We start from the raw sequence: 20,538 nt of genomic DNA on the forward strand, positions 1-20,538 counted from the left end.
AGGTCCTTACCGAAGAGCAGAATTTGTGGCTCTGAGGCCGGTGTTTTGCACAACCCTGTGAATTTCGGGTTGAGGGCAGGTCTTATTATCTCCTTACGGAGGTTGTTGATCTCGAATTGGGTGTTGCAGAGCAGAGCTAATGTATCTTGCTGGTTTGTGAGTCATTTCCACCCCATCCACGGAACGAACATAAGAAGTGATGGCTGACGTCAGGAGCCTGAGAATCTGCTGTAATTTTAATTCTTGGTTGCGGATGTTCTGCCCAACGTGCCCCCAGATTTGGCTGTTGACGGCCGGCACGTTGAGCGAAGCGCAATTTTCTGTGGCCGAATACAGCTCTAGTGCCTCATTGACTACCTGCTCTTGTAGGGGTTTGAAGGACAGGTAGTCTATGCTGGCCACCAGTTAAGGCTCAAATGGCCGTCTTGCTCGTGGAGCAGCCACATAGCGGTTGACCACACCCAGCAGCTCTTCCTGGTCCTGTACCCCAAGCGTACTCCCGACATCTTCAGCCAGTGACCCCTCTTCTTGACCAGCCCAGCCCTGGTCGCCAACTCTGCCCTCGGCTGATGGGGAAGCGATGGCCAGTGCCTTGTGAGGCACTGTGGCGGGAGTGCCTGAACTCCCTTGGGGAGACTGCTCCAGCTCCCGAAGCAAGTCTCGCTGGAGCATTTGCTCCATGAGCCGCTCCATGCGGCTCAGGCGGCTGTCTCTGCCGCTCTCAGGCGGTGAGACGCCTCGTCGGAGATGTTGGACATTACCGGCCGGTTTGTCTTCCGTGTAGATTTACTTCCAGCCCGCTGCTCAGGCTGCGCAAGCGGGACTGGGCTCGGCTCGGTGTCAGGAATAGTGGACCGCAGGGTGTTCGGTCCTGCCACCTCTCGCCCCCCCACTGATGGAACGCTCCTCTGTTGGAGTCGAACGGGGGGCGTTTTTTTTTTGCTTGCCTTGTTTTGCTTATTTTTCCAGTTGTCTTGACCTGGTGAGACAAAGCAAAACAACTTTTTTCGAAATATGACCTCAGAATAAACTTACCTGACAGTCCCTCTTTTGTAAGCTGTTGCGGGAGTGCCTGTACTCCCGTTCGTCGCTGTTGCACTGCATGAATGCTCATGTCGTGCATGCGTGCTGGACGGGTTCTTCACGTAGTCACTCACGTGACTCCGAAGTAAAATTAAATGCCTCTCTTTGCTGAGCCATGATACCGGTGGGTGGATGGGTACCCAAATCCTGACACCTGTAGCGGAGAGCATTGCTTTAAATACTAGGCGGTGATGGTGGAGATGATTCAAAATATAAATTATGATGAAATATGATCTCAATGTTTTCAGTCTGAAGAAGGGTCTCGACCTGAAACATCACTCATTCCTTCTCTCCAGAGATGCTGCCTGGCCCGCCGAGTTACTCCAGCATTTTGTGTCTATCTTCGATTTAAACCAGCATCTGCAGTTCTTTTCTATCCGGTTGAACAAAGGACTACATTCTAGAATAATATATCTAGGTTGCACCTTCTCAATCTGCAGAGTCATTAAATTAATCATTTGAACAACACTTGAATCTCAAACAATTCTCTGTGTTCCATTATTGAAGATTAGATTGATTGTAATCATGTACAGGTTATAGTCGTTTCAAGGGCAGCACAGTGACACAGTAGTAGAATTGCTGCCTTACAGCTCCAGAGACTCATGTTTGATCCCGACTATGTCTGTACGGCGTTTTTACGTGCTCCCTGTGACCTCATGGATTTTCTCCGGGTGCTCCGGTTTCCTCCCACATTCCAAAGACGTCCAGGTTTGCAGGTTAATTGGCTTTGGTAAAAATTGTAAATTGTCCCTAGAGTGTAGGATAGTGCTGGTGTACGGGGTGATCACTGGGCGGCATGGACTAAATGGGCCAAAGGGCCTGTGTCCATGCTGTATCACTAACCTCTAAAGTCAGATTCAGAAACTGTACAAAGTGGGATAAGACCTAGGTTGGAAGGTGCAACAGTAATTGTTCAGTGGGTAAAAGTGTTGTGTAAAGATGTGTGAAGGTGTTGCATGTTGTGTCGGATTCTTCAACCATCACTTCTCCCTTGAAAACCTTGGAACGATTGCAGATCCACAGATCCTGGGCCTCCATCACTACCAGAGTGAGGCCACATGCAAACTAGAAGAACAGCACCTCATATTCCATCTTGGGTCGCTTAGTGATTTCATACTAAATTGTGCACCAGCCACCTCAAAGAACATAAATGTCTCACCATTATTAATCTTTTTTATGTAATCTTGCAAGCATGAACAATTTTCCATTTTAGTTTACTTTAGAGATACAGTGTGGAACCAGGCCCTTTGGCGAGTTCGCACTGACCAGCGATCCCTGTGCACTAGCATTATCCCACATGCTGGGGACAATTTTTCAATTTTTACTGAAGCCATTTAACCTACATACCCGTACATCATTGGAGTGAGGGAGGAAAACGGAGCACTCGGAGAAAACCCAAGCAGTCATGGGGAGTACGAATAAACTCTTGTGCAGAGAGCACCCGCAGTCAGGGTTGAATCCGGGTCTCTGGTGCCGTAAGGCAGCAACTCTACCGCTGTGCCACCTTGCCGCCCAGCCATTAAGGATAGAAAAGCAGCTAAAGCCTGATTATCGATGGAACAGGCTTTAAGGGTCCAATGGCCTTTTCCTGCTCAGATTTCCTAATCAGGGATGCAAGCTGAGGCTGTATTTCCAAGTTTGGTTGGTGTGTGACTTGGAGAGGTCTTGCCCATAATAGTGTTCCAATATGCTTGTTGCTTAGGTCCTTCATGGCAGTAGAAATGAGTCTTCAACCTGCTGTCTGACCCGCTGAGTATTCTCAGAATTTAATGTTCTTTTTTTATTGTAAATGTACTGGCAAACTGAACATTGTGCTTCCCACTTGTCTTTCCTGCAAAATTTAATTTGCATTACTTCCAAAATTACCCATACAGTATGCTTAGTTGAACTAACACAACATAAGTTACCTTGGATCTACATATCTGTACCGATGAGTCATATTAATTGCAAAATAGCAGGTGAGAAATCTGAAGAAGAGTCCCGACCTGAAATGTCATCTGTTTATTTTCCTCCTCGGATGCTGCCTGACCCACTGAGTTCTTCCAGCTGATTGTTTTTTTTAAACAGAGAACAAATTTTTGTGCTCATAAAAGATCAGGGAAAACCCCAGATGAATGGTCAAAATTGCAATAACAGTTTTAGTTTAGTTTAGTTTAATTTAGTTTATTGTCATGTGTACCGAGGTACAGTGAAAAGCTTTTTGTTGCATGTTATCCAGTGCTGTACATGATTACAATTGAGTCGTCCACAGTGTATAGAAACAGAATAAAGGGAATAATGTTTAGTTCAAGATAAAGTCCAGTAAAGTCTGATTAAAGATAGCCCGAGTGTCTCCAATGAGCTAGATGGTGACTCAGGACTGCTCTCTAGTTGTTGATAAGATGGTTCAGTTGCCTGCTCTGGGTGATCGAGACACAGGTCTCGATGGTCACGGTAGGTCTCGCTGGTCATGTCCTCGTGGCGCCAAGATGTGGACCAGTAGATCTTTTGGTCCAGGGAGTCAGAGAATCGTCAAAACTGAAAGGAGATTAAGAAGAGCATAGTTAAAGTAAGAAATGCTAAAAGAATGGAGCGATTGTAATAATGAGTGATTGCAGGACCGTTCCTGGGACCAGCAGATGGGGAATCACCTGGCTTGAGCGCCATCTGAATTGGTATCTAATGTTTCCTCTGTTCTCCTGTGAACATCGTTGACATAGGGCAGGACGAACACAGTAAATGCTAGGGCTCTGGGGAATGTTGTAGAACAGAGGGATCTAGGAGTACAGATACATAGTTTGTTGAATGTGGCACCACAGGTAGATAGGATGGTCAAAATGACTTTTGGCACATTGGCCTTCATCAGTCATTGAGTATTGAGTATAGAAGTTGGGATGTTGCGGTTATAGAAGTTGCAGTTATATAAGATGTTGCATAAGATGAGGCTACATTTAGAGTATTGTGTTCAGTTATGGACACCACGTTATGGGAAAGATATTGTCAAGCTGGAAATGGTGCAGAGAAGATTTATGAGGATGTAAGCAGGACTTGAGGGCCTGAGCTACAGGGAGGGGTTGAACAGGCTATGGCTCTATTTCTTGGAGTGCAGGAGGATGAGCGATGAGTTTGTAGTGTACAAAATCATGGGACCAGTGTAGATGGGCCAAGTTGAGCCAAAGGACCTGTAGTCATGCTCTGTGACTCTATGACTTGATACACTGATAATTCGGGTTTCTTTGCTTTCAGGTCTTTATCATCTGTCTGTGCTTGAGGACATGCCCGTTGGAGATATTGTTGGAAGAGTTAAGGCAAATGATCGGGATACGGGACAGAACGCCAGATCTTTGTACGAGATTATCGATGGAGATGGTTTGGACGTGTTTGAAATCACGACAGACTCCCAGACTCAGGAAGGAATCATCGCTCTTAAAAAAGTATGCAAGCTCTATGACCTTAATTCCTTCCCACGAATGTTGTAGCAGGTATTAGCGGGAAGATGGATGTGGAATGAGAATATGTTAGACATGCTAGAAATACAATCCTGTCTGCCTGGCCTTTCACTCTTACAGCAACACCAAGTCCTAGAACTCTCCCTATCGCACTTGCAAAATCCTTCCATTTTCCAGACATGTTCTTAAGTTATGGGAGCAGAATTAGACCATTCGGCCCATCATGTCAACACCGCCATTCAATCATGGGTAGTTTATCTCTCCCTCTTAACCCCATTCTACTGTCCTCGCCCCATAACTTCTGACGCCTGTACTAATCAAGAATCTGTCAATCTCTGCCTTAAAAATATCCATTGAAATGGCCTCTACTGCCATCTGTGGCAAGTAATTCAACAGATTCACCACATTCTGACTAAAGAAATCCATCCTCATCTCCGTTCTACAGGTATGTCCATTTATTCTGGTCCTAGCTCTGGTCCTAGACTCTCCCACTAGTGGAGACATCTTCTCCACATAGACTGTATCCAGTTGTTTTAATATTTGGTAAGTTTCAATGAGCTCCCCCTCATCCTTCTAATCTCCAATGAGGACTGGCCTAGTGCCACCAAATGCTCATCATATATTAATCCAATAATTCCTGCAATCATTCTCGTAAACCTCCTCTGGATCCTCCAACGCCAGCACAACCTTCCTCAGATATGTGGCCCAAAACTCTTCACAATACTCCAAATGCAGTCTCACCAATGAAGCTTCAGCCCTTTATCTGCAAGTAACCTCCTCCAATCAACCTTGGCTGGCTCCTGCCCCAAAACTCCAAAACTTGCTTTGGCCCAAGTCAGGACTTAAAGTTGTGGACCATTCGTATCTTTATCTATGTGAAAACCTGTTTGGAGTATTGTGTTCAGTTCTGGTCACCCTGCTATAGGAAGGATGTCATTTAAGGGCATGTCCCATTTATGCGCCTTGGCTCGCAAATTACGCAACCTCATGGTCGCTTGAGACGTACGGGCACCGTATGGCCGCGCGGGGCCGGTCCCACTTAGAAGCGCGGAGGGGTATGGAGTTGTGTGGGCCCAGTCCCGACATCGCGCAGGTCTCCGAAATTCTTGCAGTGTACGAAATCTTCGCGCGCCAACGGCCTGTCGCGGAACTGACGGCCAAAGTGGGACAGGCCCAAGACCCTGGCGCAACGCAACGTCTCGCCCTCAGTATCAGCAGAAGCAGGCAAACAATCGCCAAACTCGGGGCTCACGGCTATTGCGGTCCGAATCCGCCCCCACTTCTACTCCCAGAATAGGGCCAAGAAAATTGAAGATAGACACAAAATGCATGTGTAACTAAGCGGGATCGGCAGCATCTCTGGAGAGAAGCAATGGGTGACGTTTCGGGTCAAGACCCTTCTTTTCAGACTGAATAAGAGTATCGATACAAAACGTCACCCATTCCTTCTCTCCAAAGATGCTGCCAGTCCCGCTGAGTTACTCCAGCTTTGTGTCCATCTTCAAATGATGTCATGCGCTCCAGACAGCTGTGCGTACGCATGTAATCAAGCCCTACCTTCGCTCGACCATCTCGGCTCTAGGCGACCACGAGGTCGCGTAATGTTGCGTGCCAAGGACACGTAAGTGGGACAGGCCCTTAAGCTGGATAGAGTACAGAGAAGAATAATGAAGATATTGCTAGGATTCGAGGTCCTGAGCTATTAGGAGAGTTTGGACAAGCAAGGAGCGCAGGGGCTGAGGGGGTGATCTAATCAAAAACAAAACTCCCATCCTACCTTACTTCCAGCACCCTGGATCATTGACCTGCCAATTCCATCCCTCTCTCCACTATGTTTCTGTAACTGAGACCCACTGTGGAAAGTGCCCTCCATTTATCCATTTAAATGGTCCATTAAATTGTTACCAGCTTAATGTCCCCATTGCAGTGAAACAACAGAGCCAGCTGATTCTTTCTAGAGGGGATAGAAAATAAGGCAATTTGACCCTTTTTTGCTTTTCGAATGCAACCTCTGGTTGTACTGTTGAAGACGTTTCACATTAATCCCACTAGCCATACCTCCATAGCCCCGTATTTCATTTGCTTCTCAATTATTTAACGATTTCTGTTTTGAAAACTACTTCTTCCCCCAACCTTTTCGTAAAGGGTGAGTTCTCTGAACAGTGGAAGGAGTGGGAATGGAAATCAAAAGGAAAAATTCAAAATTTAAAACCTAGAAGCTTCCGCTCAGTGCAAAAGGCTTATACAGGGCAGACTTTGTTCGGAGTATCTAAAGCAGTTTTCTGCAGCAGTGATTGAAGCACAGAAATGTAGAAACAAGGAACTGCAGATGCTGGTTTACAAATTAACACATAAGGTGTACAAAATCATGAGAAGAATAGATCGGGTAGACACACAGAATCTCTTGCCCAAAGTAGGAGAATCAAGAACCAGAAGACATAGGTTTGTGAGGGGGGAAAGATATAATAGGAACCTGAGGGGTAACATTTTCACACAAAGGGTGGTGAGTGTATGGAATGAGCTGTCGGAGGAGGTAGTTGAGGCGGGTACTATCGTAATGTTTCAGAAACATTTGGACAGGTACATGGATGGGTCAGGTTTAGAGGGATATGGGCCAAACTCTAGGTGGGACTAGTGTAGATGGGACATCTTGGTCGGCGTGGGCAAGGTGGGCTGAAGGATTATTTCCACAGTGGACTGAAGGGCATGTTTTTGAGCTGTGTGTCTTTATGATTATGTAATTTGATTATCATTGCAGCTTGGTCGTTCAATTTCCTGATAATGTTCACTACTTGTGAACTGCTACAATTGTTGACCATCTTATTCCCAATTAACTTTATTTGGTCATTAAACTCAAGAGAGAGAATTTGAGCATTAATTACAGTAATAACTTAATCTGCATTAAAAATTGAATATTTCTAACTTTTGAACATGCAAACAGCATCTCATATTTTGCTTGGGCAGCTTATAAACCAGCTGTATGAATATTGATTTCTCTAACTTTAAGTAATCATTGCATCCCCTCTCTCACCGTCCCTCCCCCACTCTATAACCATATAACAATTACAGCACGGAAACAGGCCATCTTGGCCCTTCTAGTCCGTGCCGAACACTTATTCTCCCCCAGTGCCATCTACCTGCACTCAGACCATAACCCTCCATTCCTTTGCCGTCCATATACCTATCCAATTTATTTTAACATGATAAAATCGAACCTGCCTCCACCACCTCCACTGGAAGCTCATTCTACACAGCTACCACTCTCTGAGTAAAGAAGTTCCCCCTCATGTTACCACTAACTCTAGTCATTGTACTAGTTTCACTGTTGTCCTGGTGACTTTAATTGTCTGTATAACTAGCTCACAGCCAACAATGGACCATTTCTTGATCGGTTACTTATTTATATAACTTTCATTCATTTATTCTATATCTCTCTGTATCACTGTCTATATCTCTCATTTACCTCTACCCTGACTCTTAGTCTGAAGAAGGGTCTCGACCCAGAATGTCACCTATTCCTTTTCTCCAGAAATGTTGCCTGACCCGCTGAGTTACTCCAGCTTTGTGAGTCTGTCTTTCTCCCGAGGTGATGCCTGACCTGCAGAGTTACTCCTGCACTTTGTGTCCTTCAGTGATCAATCATGATTTGAAAAATCAATATCCCTGCCACATTTTTCAGTGCACATTGCATCATCTCTGTTTCTGCAGGGTGCTGCAGAGTATATAGTGCTGGAGGAAATCAGTGTGTCTGGCAGCATCTGTGGAGGGAATGGACAGATGTTGCTTTGGTTCGAGACCCTTGAATGCAATAGGGAGGGAGGGACGCTGGAAATGTGAGGAGGGGGTTGTAGGAGCAGGACAAAGCCCGGCAAGTTTACTTTAGCTTAATTTAATTTGGAGATACAGCATGGAAACAGTCCGTCAACCCACTATATCCGTGCCAACCATGATCACCCTTACACTTATTCTATCCAACGCATATGGTCAATTTACAGATGCCGATTATAACCTAAACCCAAACATATATGTCTGGAAAGCTGACAATTATGAACACTGCTCCCACCTTGGAAAGGATTATTTTGATGGCTAGTTGGAATGTTGGTCCATTTTGTACAGAATGCCAAGATATAGAGTGCATAATATAGTTCTCAGCAATGTAGTGCATCAGTTCCATGGACAAAGTCCAATGTCGCAATGGGGTCGAGGTGAATCGCACAGTACCCTAGCTCATGGAAGGAATAAAGAAAGAAGCTGTCTTGCACTTACTTAAGACTTCCCTGGCAATATTAGCACACAAATAGTGAAATCACACAAGGTTCACATTGTGCTTATGTGCCAGCTAATGAGAAACATAGGTTGTATTCCATGGAGAGACCAACTCAGCTGAGAAAATGACCTTGGCATATTCTCAGTGGAGCTCGAAAGGCCAGAAATAATCTCTTATTTTCAACAAACCAAACACTTTGAGTGGCAGGTTTAACAATCACTGTGCCTTTTAGGTTTAGGTTTATTAATGTCATGTGTACCAAAGTACAGTGAAAAGTTTTGTTCTGCATGCTATCCAGTCAGATCTGGCAATACATTTGTCCTGTCACTGCGTGGGTTTCCTTCAGGTGCACTGTTTTCCTAAGATAAACACCAAGTGTTGGAGTAAATCTGCGAGTCCAGCAACATCTCTAGAGAAAGAGAATGGGCGATGTTACATAGAAACAAAGAAAATAGGTGCAGGAGTAGGCCATTCAGCCCTTCGAGCCAGCACCGCCATTCAATATGATCATGGCTGATCATCCAACTCAGTATCCTGTACCTGCCTTCTCTCCATACCCCCTGATCCCTTTAGCCACAAGGGCTGCATCTAACTCCCTCTTAAATATAGCCAATGAACTGGCCTCAACTACCTTCTGTGGCAGAGAATTCCAGAGATTCACCACTCTCTGTGTGAAAAATGTTTTTTTCATCTCGGTCCTAAAAGACTCCCCCTTATCCTTAAACTGTGACCCCTTGTTCTGGACTTCCCGAACACCGGGAACAATCTTACTGCATCTAGCCTGTCCAACCCCTTAAGAATTTTGTAAGTTTCAATAAGATCCCCCCTCAATCTTCTAAATTCTAGCGAGTACAAGCCGAGTCTATCCAGTCTTTCTTCATATGAAAGTCCTGACATCCCAGGAATCAGTCTGGTGAACCCTCTCTGGTCTGGACCTGATCTGAAGAAGGGTCCCGAACTGAAACGTCACACATCCTTTTTCTCCAGAGATACTGCCTGACCCGCTGAGTTACTTGAGCACTTTGTGGCCTTTTGTGTATTAACCAGCACCTGTAGTTCCTTTCCACACATTATGTCTGCTCCGTTTTCCTCCCAGATTGCAAAGATGTACAAGATTGTAAGTTAATTGACCCTCTGTAAATTGCCCCTTGTGTACAGGGAGTAAATGAGAAAATGGGATAACACTGAGCTGAGTGAATGGGCAATTGGTGAAAGGCATGGACTTGGTGGTCCGAGGGACCAGTTTTCTCTAAATTAATTTAAACTAGGTTTGGGTTTAATTAAATAAAATCGAGTTAAACTCAAGTACAATAGGCAAAGCAAAGGGGAAGATACAGAGTGCAGAATACAATTCTCAGCATTACAGCACACCAGTTCCAGAGCCAAAGTCCAATGTCTGCAATGGGGTAGAGATGAACCGGACAGTACCCTAGCTTATGGAAGGACCATTAAGGATCCTGATAACTGAAGGGAAGAAGCTGTTCCAGAATCAGGTAGCACGCCCTTCAAGCTTCCGTACCTTCCGCCCGATGGAGAAGAAGGAATGACCGGTGGTGGGACAAGGATTTGATTAGGTTGGCTGCTTCTTACTGTGAAAAACCATTTGTCTCCAAGCCATTATCCCCACTTCGTATACATGTTTTATATAATAAACAGACATCATGTTTTTCCTTATGACATAAATGCACAATATTCTGTCCGTACCTAGCTATTCTTACACTTCAGAGCAACGTGGAAAGGTTATTATGGTTTGCAACAAGGTTAGGCTGCCATGGTAGATTAACACTGCAGTCTTGGTTTTCATTTTACTTTACTTTTACTTCAGAGATACAGTGTGAAAATAGATCGTTTGATCCACCGGGGCTGCGCCGACTAGTGATCAACCTGCACACTAGCACTATCCTGCACACCAGGGACAATTTACAATTTACATAAGCCAATTAACCTGCAAACCTATATGTCTTGGGAGCGTGTAAGTAAACCTATGTCTTGGGAACACCTGGAGATAACCTGGAGAAAAGAGTTGCTGCTGCACAGCACCAGGAATCCTGGTTCTATTCTGATTATGGGTGCTGTCTGTACAGAGATTGCATGTTCTCCCTGTGACTGCATGGGTTTTTTCCGGGTGCTCTGGATTCCTCCTAGACATGTAGGTTTGTAGGATAATTTTACTTCGGAGTCACATGAGTGACTACGTGAAGAACCCCGCCAGGACGCATGCGTGTCATATCGCTACACGCATTGCAACGAGTCACAGGAGGGGGAACGACGTTCCCTTAGCGGCAGAATTTGAAAGCTGGGAACAGCAGGTAAGGAGACTCTGCGTTCCTTCCACTTACCTTACAGGTGGAGACATGGACCAGATCCACGAAGGCTGCGAAAAAGCTGACGGGGGAGAACCGCGGAGTTTCCGGGCAGCCAGCAGCAGCAGCCAACAACACGCCAATCTCCCGAAATGGGAACAGCTGTACCCGACATCACTCACGCACCGGCCATGGCCGGGCGGTAGAGCGAAGCAAAAAACTAACAGTTGTTGACTCCGATGAGTCCGACTCTGAATAGCCGCGAGCGGCCAGTGCCCGTGAGCATTGGGGCCGGTTTGGAGTGGCTGCAGGAACTGGAGCAGGAGCAACTTCAGGAGCAGCCGCGATGGCCAGTGCCCGTGAGCATTGGAGCCGGTTGGAGCAGCTGCAGGAACTGGAGCAGCCGCGAGTGGCCAGTGCCCAAGAGCATTGGAGCCAGTTGGAGCGGCTATTGGAGCAAGTACTCCAAAGTGACAGGCTCCGGGAGATGGAGACTAGTCACAGTGGGCAGCTAGTAAGTCCTACAGCAGTATCTCTTGTAGGGCTGCACAGTGTTTCTCCCTCATCAAAGGGGAGTACAGGAGGTCAATTCTGGGCTGACCCTGAAGAGGGGTGCAGAACATACCCCTAGTGCACATGGGGTGCAAGAAAACCTATTGGATATGGTGTCCCAGTTTATTCAACCCGACCAAACTGGCCAAAACCTGGAACCTAAAATAGCTGCAAGTATCGACTACTTGTCATTCAACCAGCTATAAGGACAGGCACTATTGGACACCACAGCACCACCAGGGAACTGCAAAACACTGAATGTTCCCAGTGTCAACCAGTGTATTTGAAAACATGTCGGAGTCTCAATCAGAGCCAGGAACTTGAAACTACAGAAAGTTCTGAAAGTCCTAACAACGGGAATTACGGTTTTCGCCCGCACAATAAACACAAAAGACGTGACACAAGATCACCAGGATGCACTGGCTTTATTTTGCAACTACCAATACGAGTAAACAGCATTAGGAAGAAGTGCCATCCATCCGGCTTTAGACCCTAATTTGCAGGCCTATGCAAACCTGGAACCTCCAAACCACCAATATTACTATTTGGAGGCAACTTATCAAAACAGGTAAAAGAACTTGATGAAGAGGGTAAAACCCTGGGGCTCATTAAAGCAACGTCTAAAAACTACTTCGGCCAGGGAAAAAGCACCACAGTCGGCCAAGACAAACTGGTGAAAGCTCAATGGCCCAGACTGTACTTCCTGGGGAATGCGCTAACCCTCAACACCGACCCAACTACAGATCCAGACATCGCCGCCTCAACGTCCACGGAGGATGCCGAAAAAGTAACAAACCTACCAATAGTAACCATGGAGGTAGGTGGGTCTGGTTCCTTACGAGGTTGGTGGGAGATTACAATTCTATCTGGATGCTTGGAATAAATTAACTACCGACACTTATATTTTCAGAAGTATAGGGTTATACCATAGAATTTATACAAAAACATAATCCTCCAGATCAGCATGTACCGAACCGAATGTTCATGCTTACAGGCAAAGAAAAATCAAAAGCGCATGCTGAACTACAGTGGCCATATAAAAAAGGAGTAATGGAGGAAACCCAACACGAATCACAGGAATTCGAGTCCAAAATCTTTATCATAAACAAGATAGTGGTTGCCGCATCATCATAGATTTGACTAATTTGAATACTTTCGTACTATATATTCATTACAAGATGGAAACCTTTGTTACTGCTAAGCAATTGATTTCCTAGGTTACTACATGGCAAGCATCGTTTTAAAAGATGCTTACTATACAGTACCGATTAGAGGTGATCACAGATGTTATTTAACACAATGGATCATCTGGGGTTCACCCTTAACTCAGTTCACATGCCAGTGACTTTGCCGAAAGAAAAGGTTACAGCCTTCATGGAGGCTTGCAGCAAAATCATTGACATCACAAAACCATCCATTAGACTGGTAGCAAGAATAATGGGAATTATAGTGGCTGCGTTTCCAGCCACACAAATCGGACATTTACATTATCAAAAATTACAGAGGGCTAAAATACGAGCACTCAAAAATTATGGTGGTCATTTTGACAGACCAATGAAGCTACCAACAGAGGCCATAATGGAACTAAAATGGTGGAAAGATAACATTAGGCATTGTTCCAATCCAAACATTATCAGCTACCCGTATATGGAACTACAAACTGATGCCAGTGCACTTGGATGGGGTGCTACCAATTCCATCTCCAGCTGTGGGGGAGATGGAATGCACAGGAGGCATCATTATTACAAACACTGTGCATAAACTACCTGGGAATGTTAAGTGCATTCCATGGCTTTAAGTCATATTGTTCTGGGTTATATCACCAGCATGTTAGACTACAAATTGAAAACACCACCGTGGTAGCATATATCACCCATATGGGTGGAAACAAATCGACATTATGTGACAATCTGGCCAACACAATTTGGCAATAGTGTATCCAGAGAGAGATATTTGGATATCAGCTACCTACTTACCAGGTAAACTAAATTTAGTGGCAGACAACAGGTCACGAAAATTCAATGAAAACACTGAATGGATGTTGGATAAAAATGTATTTGCTGAAATTACAGCACGGTATGGAACACCAGATATCGACCTATTCGCATCCAGGCTCACACCAGCTATCGAATTATGTTCATGGGAACCAGAACCTGGGGCAGTGGCAACAGATGCATTTTCACTGCATTGGGGGATTGTTTATTTATGCATTCCCTCCTTTCTGCCTCATCAGTCGGGTATTTAGGAATATACAGCAAGACTCCGCATCTGGTATTTTGATAGTACCCGATTGGCCTACTCAACCATGGGTCCCGGTGATACCGACATGGTATTAGAACCATGCATCACCATCCATCATAGACCTAATTTACTGGTTCTTCCCGCAACAAGGGGTAGTTACCCATGTCATAATTATATAAACCTATTAATTTGTAGAGTTTGAAAGCACGTCTACTACACCTGGGACTGACGGACCGAACAGTGAAATTATTTCAGCGGCCCACAGACAGTCCACCAAAAAACAGTACTTGGAGTTATCAAGAAATGGGAAGTACTGTCACAACAATAAACATCACCCACAGATCTATGAATATCCCGTCTGTTCTGGAATTCCTGGCAAGCCTCCATTACGATGAGAGGCTCAGTCATAGTGCCATCAACTGTGCCAGAAGTGCTCTGTCAACATACCTGTGGCAAGGAACAGAGCGGCATTCTGTTGGGACACACCCTGGTAACCAAACACATGAGGGGCATTTTTAATGTGAATCCCCCAAGAACCAGGTACTCCCAAATATGGGATGTGAGCATTGTACTGACCATGTTAAGAAACTGGTCTCCAGCTACAGCTCTGTCCCTACAGATACTGACTATGAAAACAGTCATGCTGATGGCCTTGGTCACGGCACATAGGGTCCAGTCACTACAGAAACTAAGGCTGGACAACATGACTATTTCATCTGGAAATTTAACTTTTAAGATCAATGAATTAGTCAAACAAAACAGACAGGGGTCAGCAGGCCTAAAAACAGAATTCAGGGCCTACCCGACAGATGGTCGTCTCTGTATTGTAACACACTTACTATTATATATGGAATATACTAAGATCATCAGAGGGAAAGAATTGTCACTTTTAATCAGCTACAAACAGCCACTCAAAACAGTGACAGTCCAGACCATCTCTAGATGGCTAAAACAGGTCCTAAAAAAGGCTGGAGTAGACACTAGCATTTTAAAATCTCACTCCAGCAGGGCTGCAGCTACATCGGAAGCTATGAAGTTGGATGTTCCTATGGACCAAATCCTCAAGACAGCAGCATGGTCAACGGAGAAAACTTTCCAACGATTTTATAACAAACCAATCATTGAACCTGGAACATGTGCAGAAACAATTTTAAGTTCTGTAATATAATTTACCCCATAAATAGGGGCTATAATTTGGTGTTAATATATTTATCGTTGATGTCTAATGATGTTAACACTATTCTCCCCATAATCAAGGCAGATGTGATGCATGAACTCGTTTCCACGGCATGAAATCACAGAGCTTTAAAATCTTCACGTAGTCACTCACGTGACTCCGAAGTAAAATAGTAAGATTAAACGAGAACTTACCAGTTTGAAGTTTGATCGTTATTTTATGAGGAGTAACGTTGAGGGATTACGTGCCCTTCACTCCCACCCTTGATCATATACTCAACTGGTATCTCTTCTCTAATCTTACTATGTTTAGTCATTACAGTTATCTGTGATTTCACACCGCTGCTTTGTAGAATGACACGCATGCGTCCTGGCGGGGTTCTTCACGTAATCCCTCAACATTACTCCTCATAAAATAACGATCAAACTTCAAACTGCTAAGTTCTCGTTTAATCTTACTATTGACTTTTATAAATAGTGCTTTGTGTGTGGGATAGAACTAGTGTGCGGGATGATTGTTGTTTGGCACAGACTCGGTGGGCCGAAGTGCCTGTTTCTGTGCTGTATCTCTAAAACGAAACCTAAAACTAAAAACTACGTCGTGGAGTCATCGAGTCATACAGCATGGAAACATGCCATTTGGCCCAATTCGTCCATGCTGAATGTTCATTGGAATTGATAAAAATAAGAGTTGGTCTTATTGAAAATTAAGGTTCTGATGGACTTGGCTGGGAAGATAATGAATAGATGGTTCATTTAGTGTCATAGAGTCATGCAGCATGGAAACAGGTTCTTAACCCACATTTTCCATGACATCTGTCTAAGTTTGTCCTATTTCCTTGCGTTTGACCCAAATCCCTCAAAACTATTCCTATCCACACACCTGTCCAAAGAAGGGTCTCAACCCGAAATGTCACCTAATCTTTTTCTCCACAGATCCTGCCTAACCCACTGAGTAACTCCAACATTTTGTGTCTATCTGCCTGTCCAAATATCCTTTAAATGTTGTCCAGGTTCCAAGCACTTGCATTAGGAACACCTTATATATCCAAACAAGGCAGAGCATTTGTTAAACTGTGAGAGATTGGATATTGTAGATGTTCAAACAGACTTGGGTATGTTTGTACTAAAGTCGCTGAAGGCAGGCATGCAGGTGCAATAAATGATTAACAAGGCATTTTTGTGCAGACTTTATTATCAAAGGAGGCCTGAGAATGTGTTCTTGCAATTGTACAGGACCTTAGTGAGAATGCACCTGATGTGATGTGCACAGTTTCGGTGTCATCTAAGAAATGATGCACTGAAAAATTCATAGAGAAGGTGGAGTAGAGATCACTAAATTGGCTCCAGGAATGGTGGGTTTACTGCATGTGTAGAAACAAAGAACTGTTGGTTTATACGAAAGTGCTGGAGTAACTCAGCAGGTCAGGCTGCATCTCTGAAGTACAAGGATATGAGATGTTTTGAGTTGTGACCTTTCTTCGGTCTAAAGACAGGGTGTGGAGACGAGATAAGACCAGGTCCAATGTTGGCTAGGGAAGGTGTGATCTGAAGAGGGATTCAATGTGGTGAGCAGTGGAATTGTTCAAGCGAGTAGTGTGGCAGAATGTCGCAAGGGGGGGGAGGGGATTGTGAGTAGAACTGTATGAGTTGATAGGGTTTGTATTCTTGGGAGTTCAGATTGGAAAGAGACCTTATAAAAACATGCAAAGGTCTTGAAGGGTTTGAAATGCTGGATGCAATGACGATTTACACTTTAGACTTTAAATTTTCATGATACTTTGAGGCCCTTCGGCCCACCAAGTCCGCGCCAACCAACAATTACCCTGTACACTAACCTACGCACCTTAGGGACAATTTTACAACTTATCAAATCCAATTAACGTACAAACCTGTACGTCTTTAGAGTGTGGGAGGAAACTCTGCAGAGCACCTGTGGAAAACCCATGCCAACACACGGAGAACATGCAAACTCCATACCGACTGCTGTGGTGCCACACAGTGGGTAGCCCACTCACTATGCGAACCCTCAGCAGTCGGGGGTAGGGTCAAGTGACTGGTTAATGGCAGGAAAGTGTTGTCACGGTGTTTAGGGGTGTGCCCCCGTATAAGTATAGAGCCCTGGGTCAGTCTTCCCTATTCGCGTATGTTGTTCTCGTTACTTCATCAATAAGGATCTCTTTGATTCATCACGCATGGCTTGCTAATTTGCCTGCCATATTTGTGACCCTGACGATCCAAACAGGTCAGTTTGGATTTCAATTATGTTTGCAGACAACGATCAACCTCAACATCCCGAGGTCGCTGACACTGCGGCCCAGCAGAATGCTGTCTCCTTGAAGCTGCCCATGTTCTGGACATCGTGCTCCAGGTGCGGTTCCAACAAGCCGAGGCCCAGTTCCACGATTGACACATAACGGCCAACGACACCCAGTGCTACTATGTGGTTGGCGCTTTGGATCAGAGGACGGCCAGTCGCCTGGTCCCTTACCTACGCGCGCTGCCGGATCAGGACAAATATGAGGGCCTTAAAGCGCTGCTCTTGTGGACCTTTGGGCTCAGCTGCCGGGACAGTGCAGCGCAGCTTATGCAAATGGGTGGCTTCGGCGATCGCAAGCCATTAGAGCTCATGAGCGAGATGCTCCCCCTCATGGATGGGTATCGGCCCTGTCTGCTTTACAAACACGCCTTTTTGGAGCAGATGCCGGACGACATCCACCTGCTGTTTGAGGGTGAGGATTTTGCAGACCCCTTGCTGCTAGCAGAGCGTGCGGACGAGCTGTGGCAAGCCACGCAGCAGGGCGGTGGCTCGATCGATCGCGTATCTAGAAACCAGGCCCTGCACTGCCTGTCCCGAACGACCCCGGTAAGGAGAGGTGGTGTTACTACCACCAGCGCTGGGGTCCCGCATCCCGTCAGTGCCGCCCGCCCTGCTCGTATCTGGGAAAAGCCAGGAACGGCCGCTAGTAGTCACTGTGGTGGTCGGCCTGAAGCAACGCCTCTACGTGTAGGATCGCCACTCTGGACAACGTTTTGTGGGGGATACAAGCGAGGAGGTTAGTGTTTTACCCCCATCGGGGGTGGACATTCATTCTGGCAAGCGGGGCCTTTTGCTGACAGCAGTCAACAACAGCTCCATATGGACGTATGGTGTTCGCAAGATCCCGCTCATTTTTGGCCGATGCCATTTTACCTGGAACTTTACGGTGGCCGACGTATCCCAGCCGTTGTTGGCGCAGGTTTCCTCCGGGCCCAATCCCTGTTAGTGGATGTGCGGGGGCAAAGCCTCGTCCATCTACCCTTTCGCTTTTGTTCCTCCGGTTCTGGGGGGGTCCTGTGGCGCCACTCACTATGTGAACCCTCGGCAGTCGGGGGTAGGGTCACGGAACTGGGTAATGGCAGGAAGGAGTTGTCACGGGGTTTAGGGGTGTGCCCTAGTATAAGTATTGAGCCCCGGACAGCCTTCCCCCATTCATGTGTGTGTTGTTCTCTTTACTTCATCAATAAAGCTCTCTTTGATTCACCATGCATGGCTTGCTAATTCGCCCGCCATACTCCGCACATAGTCAGGATCAAACCCGGGTCTGTTTTATAGGGATATGGACCAATCGCAACCAGGTGGAACGAGTGTAGATGGGACATGTTGGTCGGTATGGGCAGGTTGGACCGAAGGGCCTGTTTCCACACTGTGTGACTCTATAAGTCAAGTCAAGTCAAGTCAAGTTTATTCGTCACATACACATACGAGATGTGCAGTGAAATGAAAAGTGGCAATGCTCGTGGACTTTGTGCAAAAAGACAAACAAACAAACAACCAAACAACCTATAAACACAATCATAAACACACACATATTATTTTACATATTAAATATTGGAAGGAAAAACGTTCAGTAAAGTTAGTCCCTGGTGAGATAGGAGTTTACAGTCCAAATGGCCTCTGGGAAGAAACTCCTTCTCAACCTCTCTGTTCTCACAACATGGCAACGGAGGCGTTTGCCTGACCATAGCAGCTGGAACAGGCCGTTGCATGGGTGGAAGGGGTCTCCCATGAAAGAATATGAAAGAAATATGTTCTCACATCATTACAAATGCCTTCAGGATACATTAAGACACAACATCGGTATACCTGTAGAGGTTAATTTACAAGACAGCACACTAATTATGTAATTTTTGTGCTCTTGTTACAGATTGAATGAAAGTTAAATTGGTTCATTATTTGAGCACTTGATTCTTCTATCCAATAAGATCACAGTAGAAAAACCATAGAACAAAACAGCATGATCCCCACTTAATATAATCATGCACATCTTTAATAATGAAGAGACAAAGTGGTTCTGTGTATGTGTAATGACTGGCAACATTTTAATAGATTGCCTCAATAAATGAATGAGTGGGAAAAACGAAAAGACCTTGAGTGTTATAATACGGGTGGAAAAATATTAATAGCGTAGTAAGGAGATTTCCACTCTCCAAATATAATATGTGTAATAAATAATCTCTGAAAAACAACCTAATTATTTTTGAGCACTAATACTTGGGTGAACTTGTTATGAGATGTACCAATCCCAAGGAAATTCCATCCATCAGTGTTAAAATCATTTGTTCTGCTCTTGCATTAATTCTAGTTATTAGTGGAATCATTCGTCTTTGTCACTTCCCACAGGCCCTGAACTTTGAGATCAAGAAATCCTACACCTTGAAGGTGGAGGCAGGGAACACGCACGTTGACCCGCGCTTCATCAGCAAGGGGCCCTTCAAAGACACGGCTGCCGTGAAGATCACAGTGGACGATGCAGATGAACCTCCAGTATTCTCCTTGCCCAACTACTTCTTGGAAGTGAGGGAGAACGCGGCCTTCGGATCACTCATAGGGGAGGTTCTGGCTCGGGACCCCGATGTCAGCGATAGCTCTGTAAGGTAGGGAAGGCTGCATCCTGGTTTCTTGCTGCATTTAGAATACAGAGGGTGGCATGGTGGCGCAGAGATAGAGTTGCTGCCTTACAGCACTAGAGATCTGGGTTCAATCCCGACTACAGTTTCTGTCTGTACAAAGTTTGTACGTACTCCCCGTGACCTGCATAGGTTTTCCCTGCCCTCTTCAGTTTTATCCTACACTCCCAAAACGTACAGGTTTGTAGGTTAATTGGTTTTGTATAAAATGTAAAATTGTCCCTAGTGTGTGTAGGATAGTGTTAATGTATGGAGATCGCTGGTCGGTTCGGACTCGGTGGGCCAAAGGGCCTGTTTCCGAGCTGTATCTCTGAATTAAACTAAAATTTACTCTCCATACCTCTGTGTCCTTTGACTCCCCAGGTCAATGTTCAGCTGCTGTAGCATTGGGAATACTGGTGCCGATCATTTATGGAGTTCATCTAGGAAATTGACTACTATATGCCAGCTCACCATGTGTCTATTGTTTTGATTAAACATCTGTGAACCTTGAAATTGAGGGTCACCAGCTACTCAGCAGTGGTAGACATCATTAGAG

The 20,538-nt window shown here is 45.3% G+C and overlaps 1 protein-coding gene across 2 annotated transcripts in view; it reads left to right on the forward strand.

Annotated features, from left to right (window-relative positions):
• Window positions 1-20,538, forward strand: part of cdh8 (cadherin 8) — a 195,648-nt gene that overhangs the window by 126,725 nt on the left and 48,385 nt on the right. For both annotated transcript variants that reach the window (XR_008724878.1, XM_055648831.1), the window contains exons 6-7: window positions 4,309-4,496; window positions 19,714-19,967. Coding sequence is in view for 1 of the 2 variants with exons in the window: in XM_055648831.1 (XP_055504806.1) it covers window positions 4,309-4,496; window positions 19,714-19,967 (442 nt within the window). In the remaining variant the exon portion in view is untranslated. The remainder of the gene's footprint in view (window positions 1-4,308; window positions 4,497-19,713; window positions 19,968-20,538) is intronic.

Source organism: Leucoraja erinacea, chromosome 17 (assembly GCF_028641065.1).
Source record: "Leucoraja erinacea ecotype New England chromosome 17, Leri_hhj_1, whole genome shotgun sequence".
NCBI lineage: Eukaryota > Metazoa > Chordata > Chondrichthyes > Rajiformes > Rajidae > Leucoraja > Leucoraja erinaceus.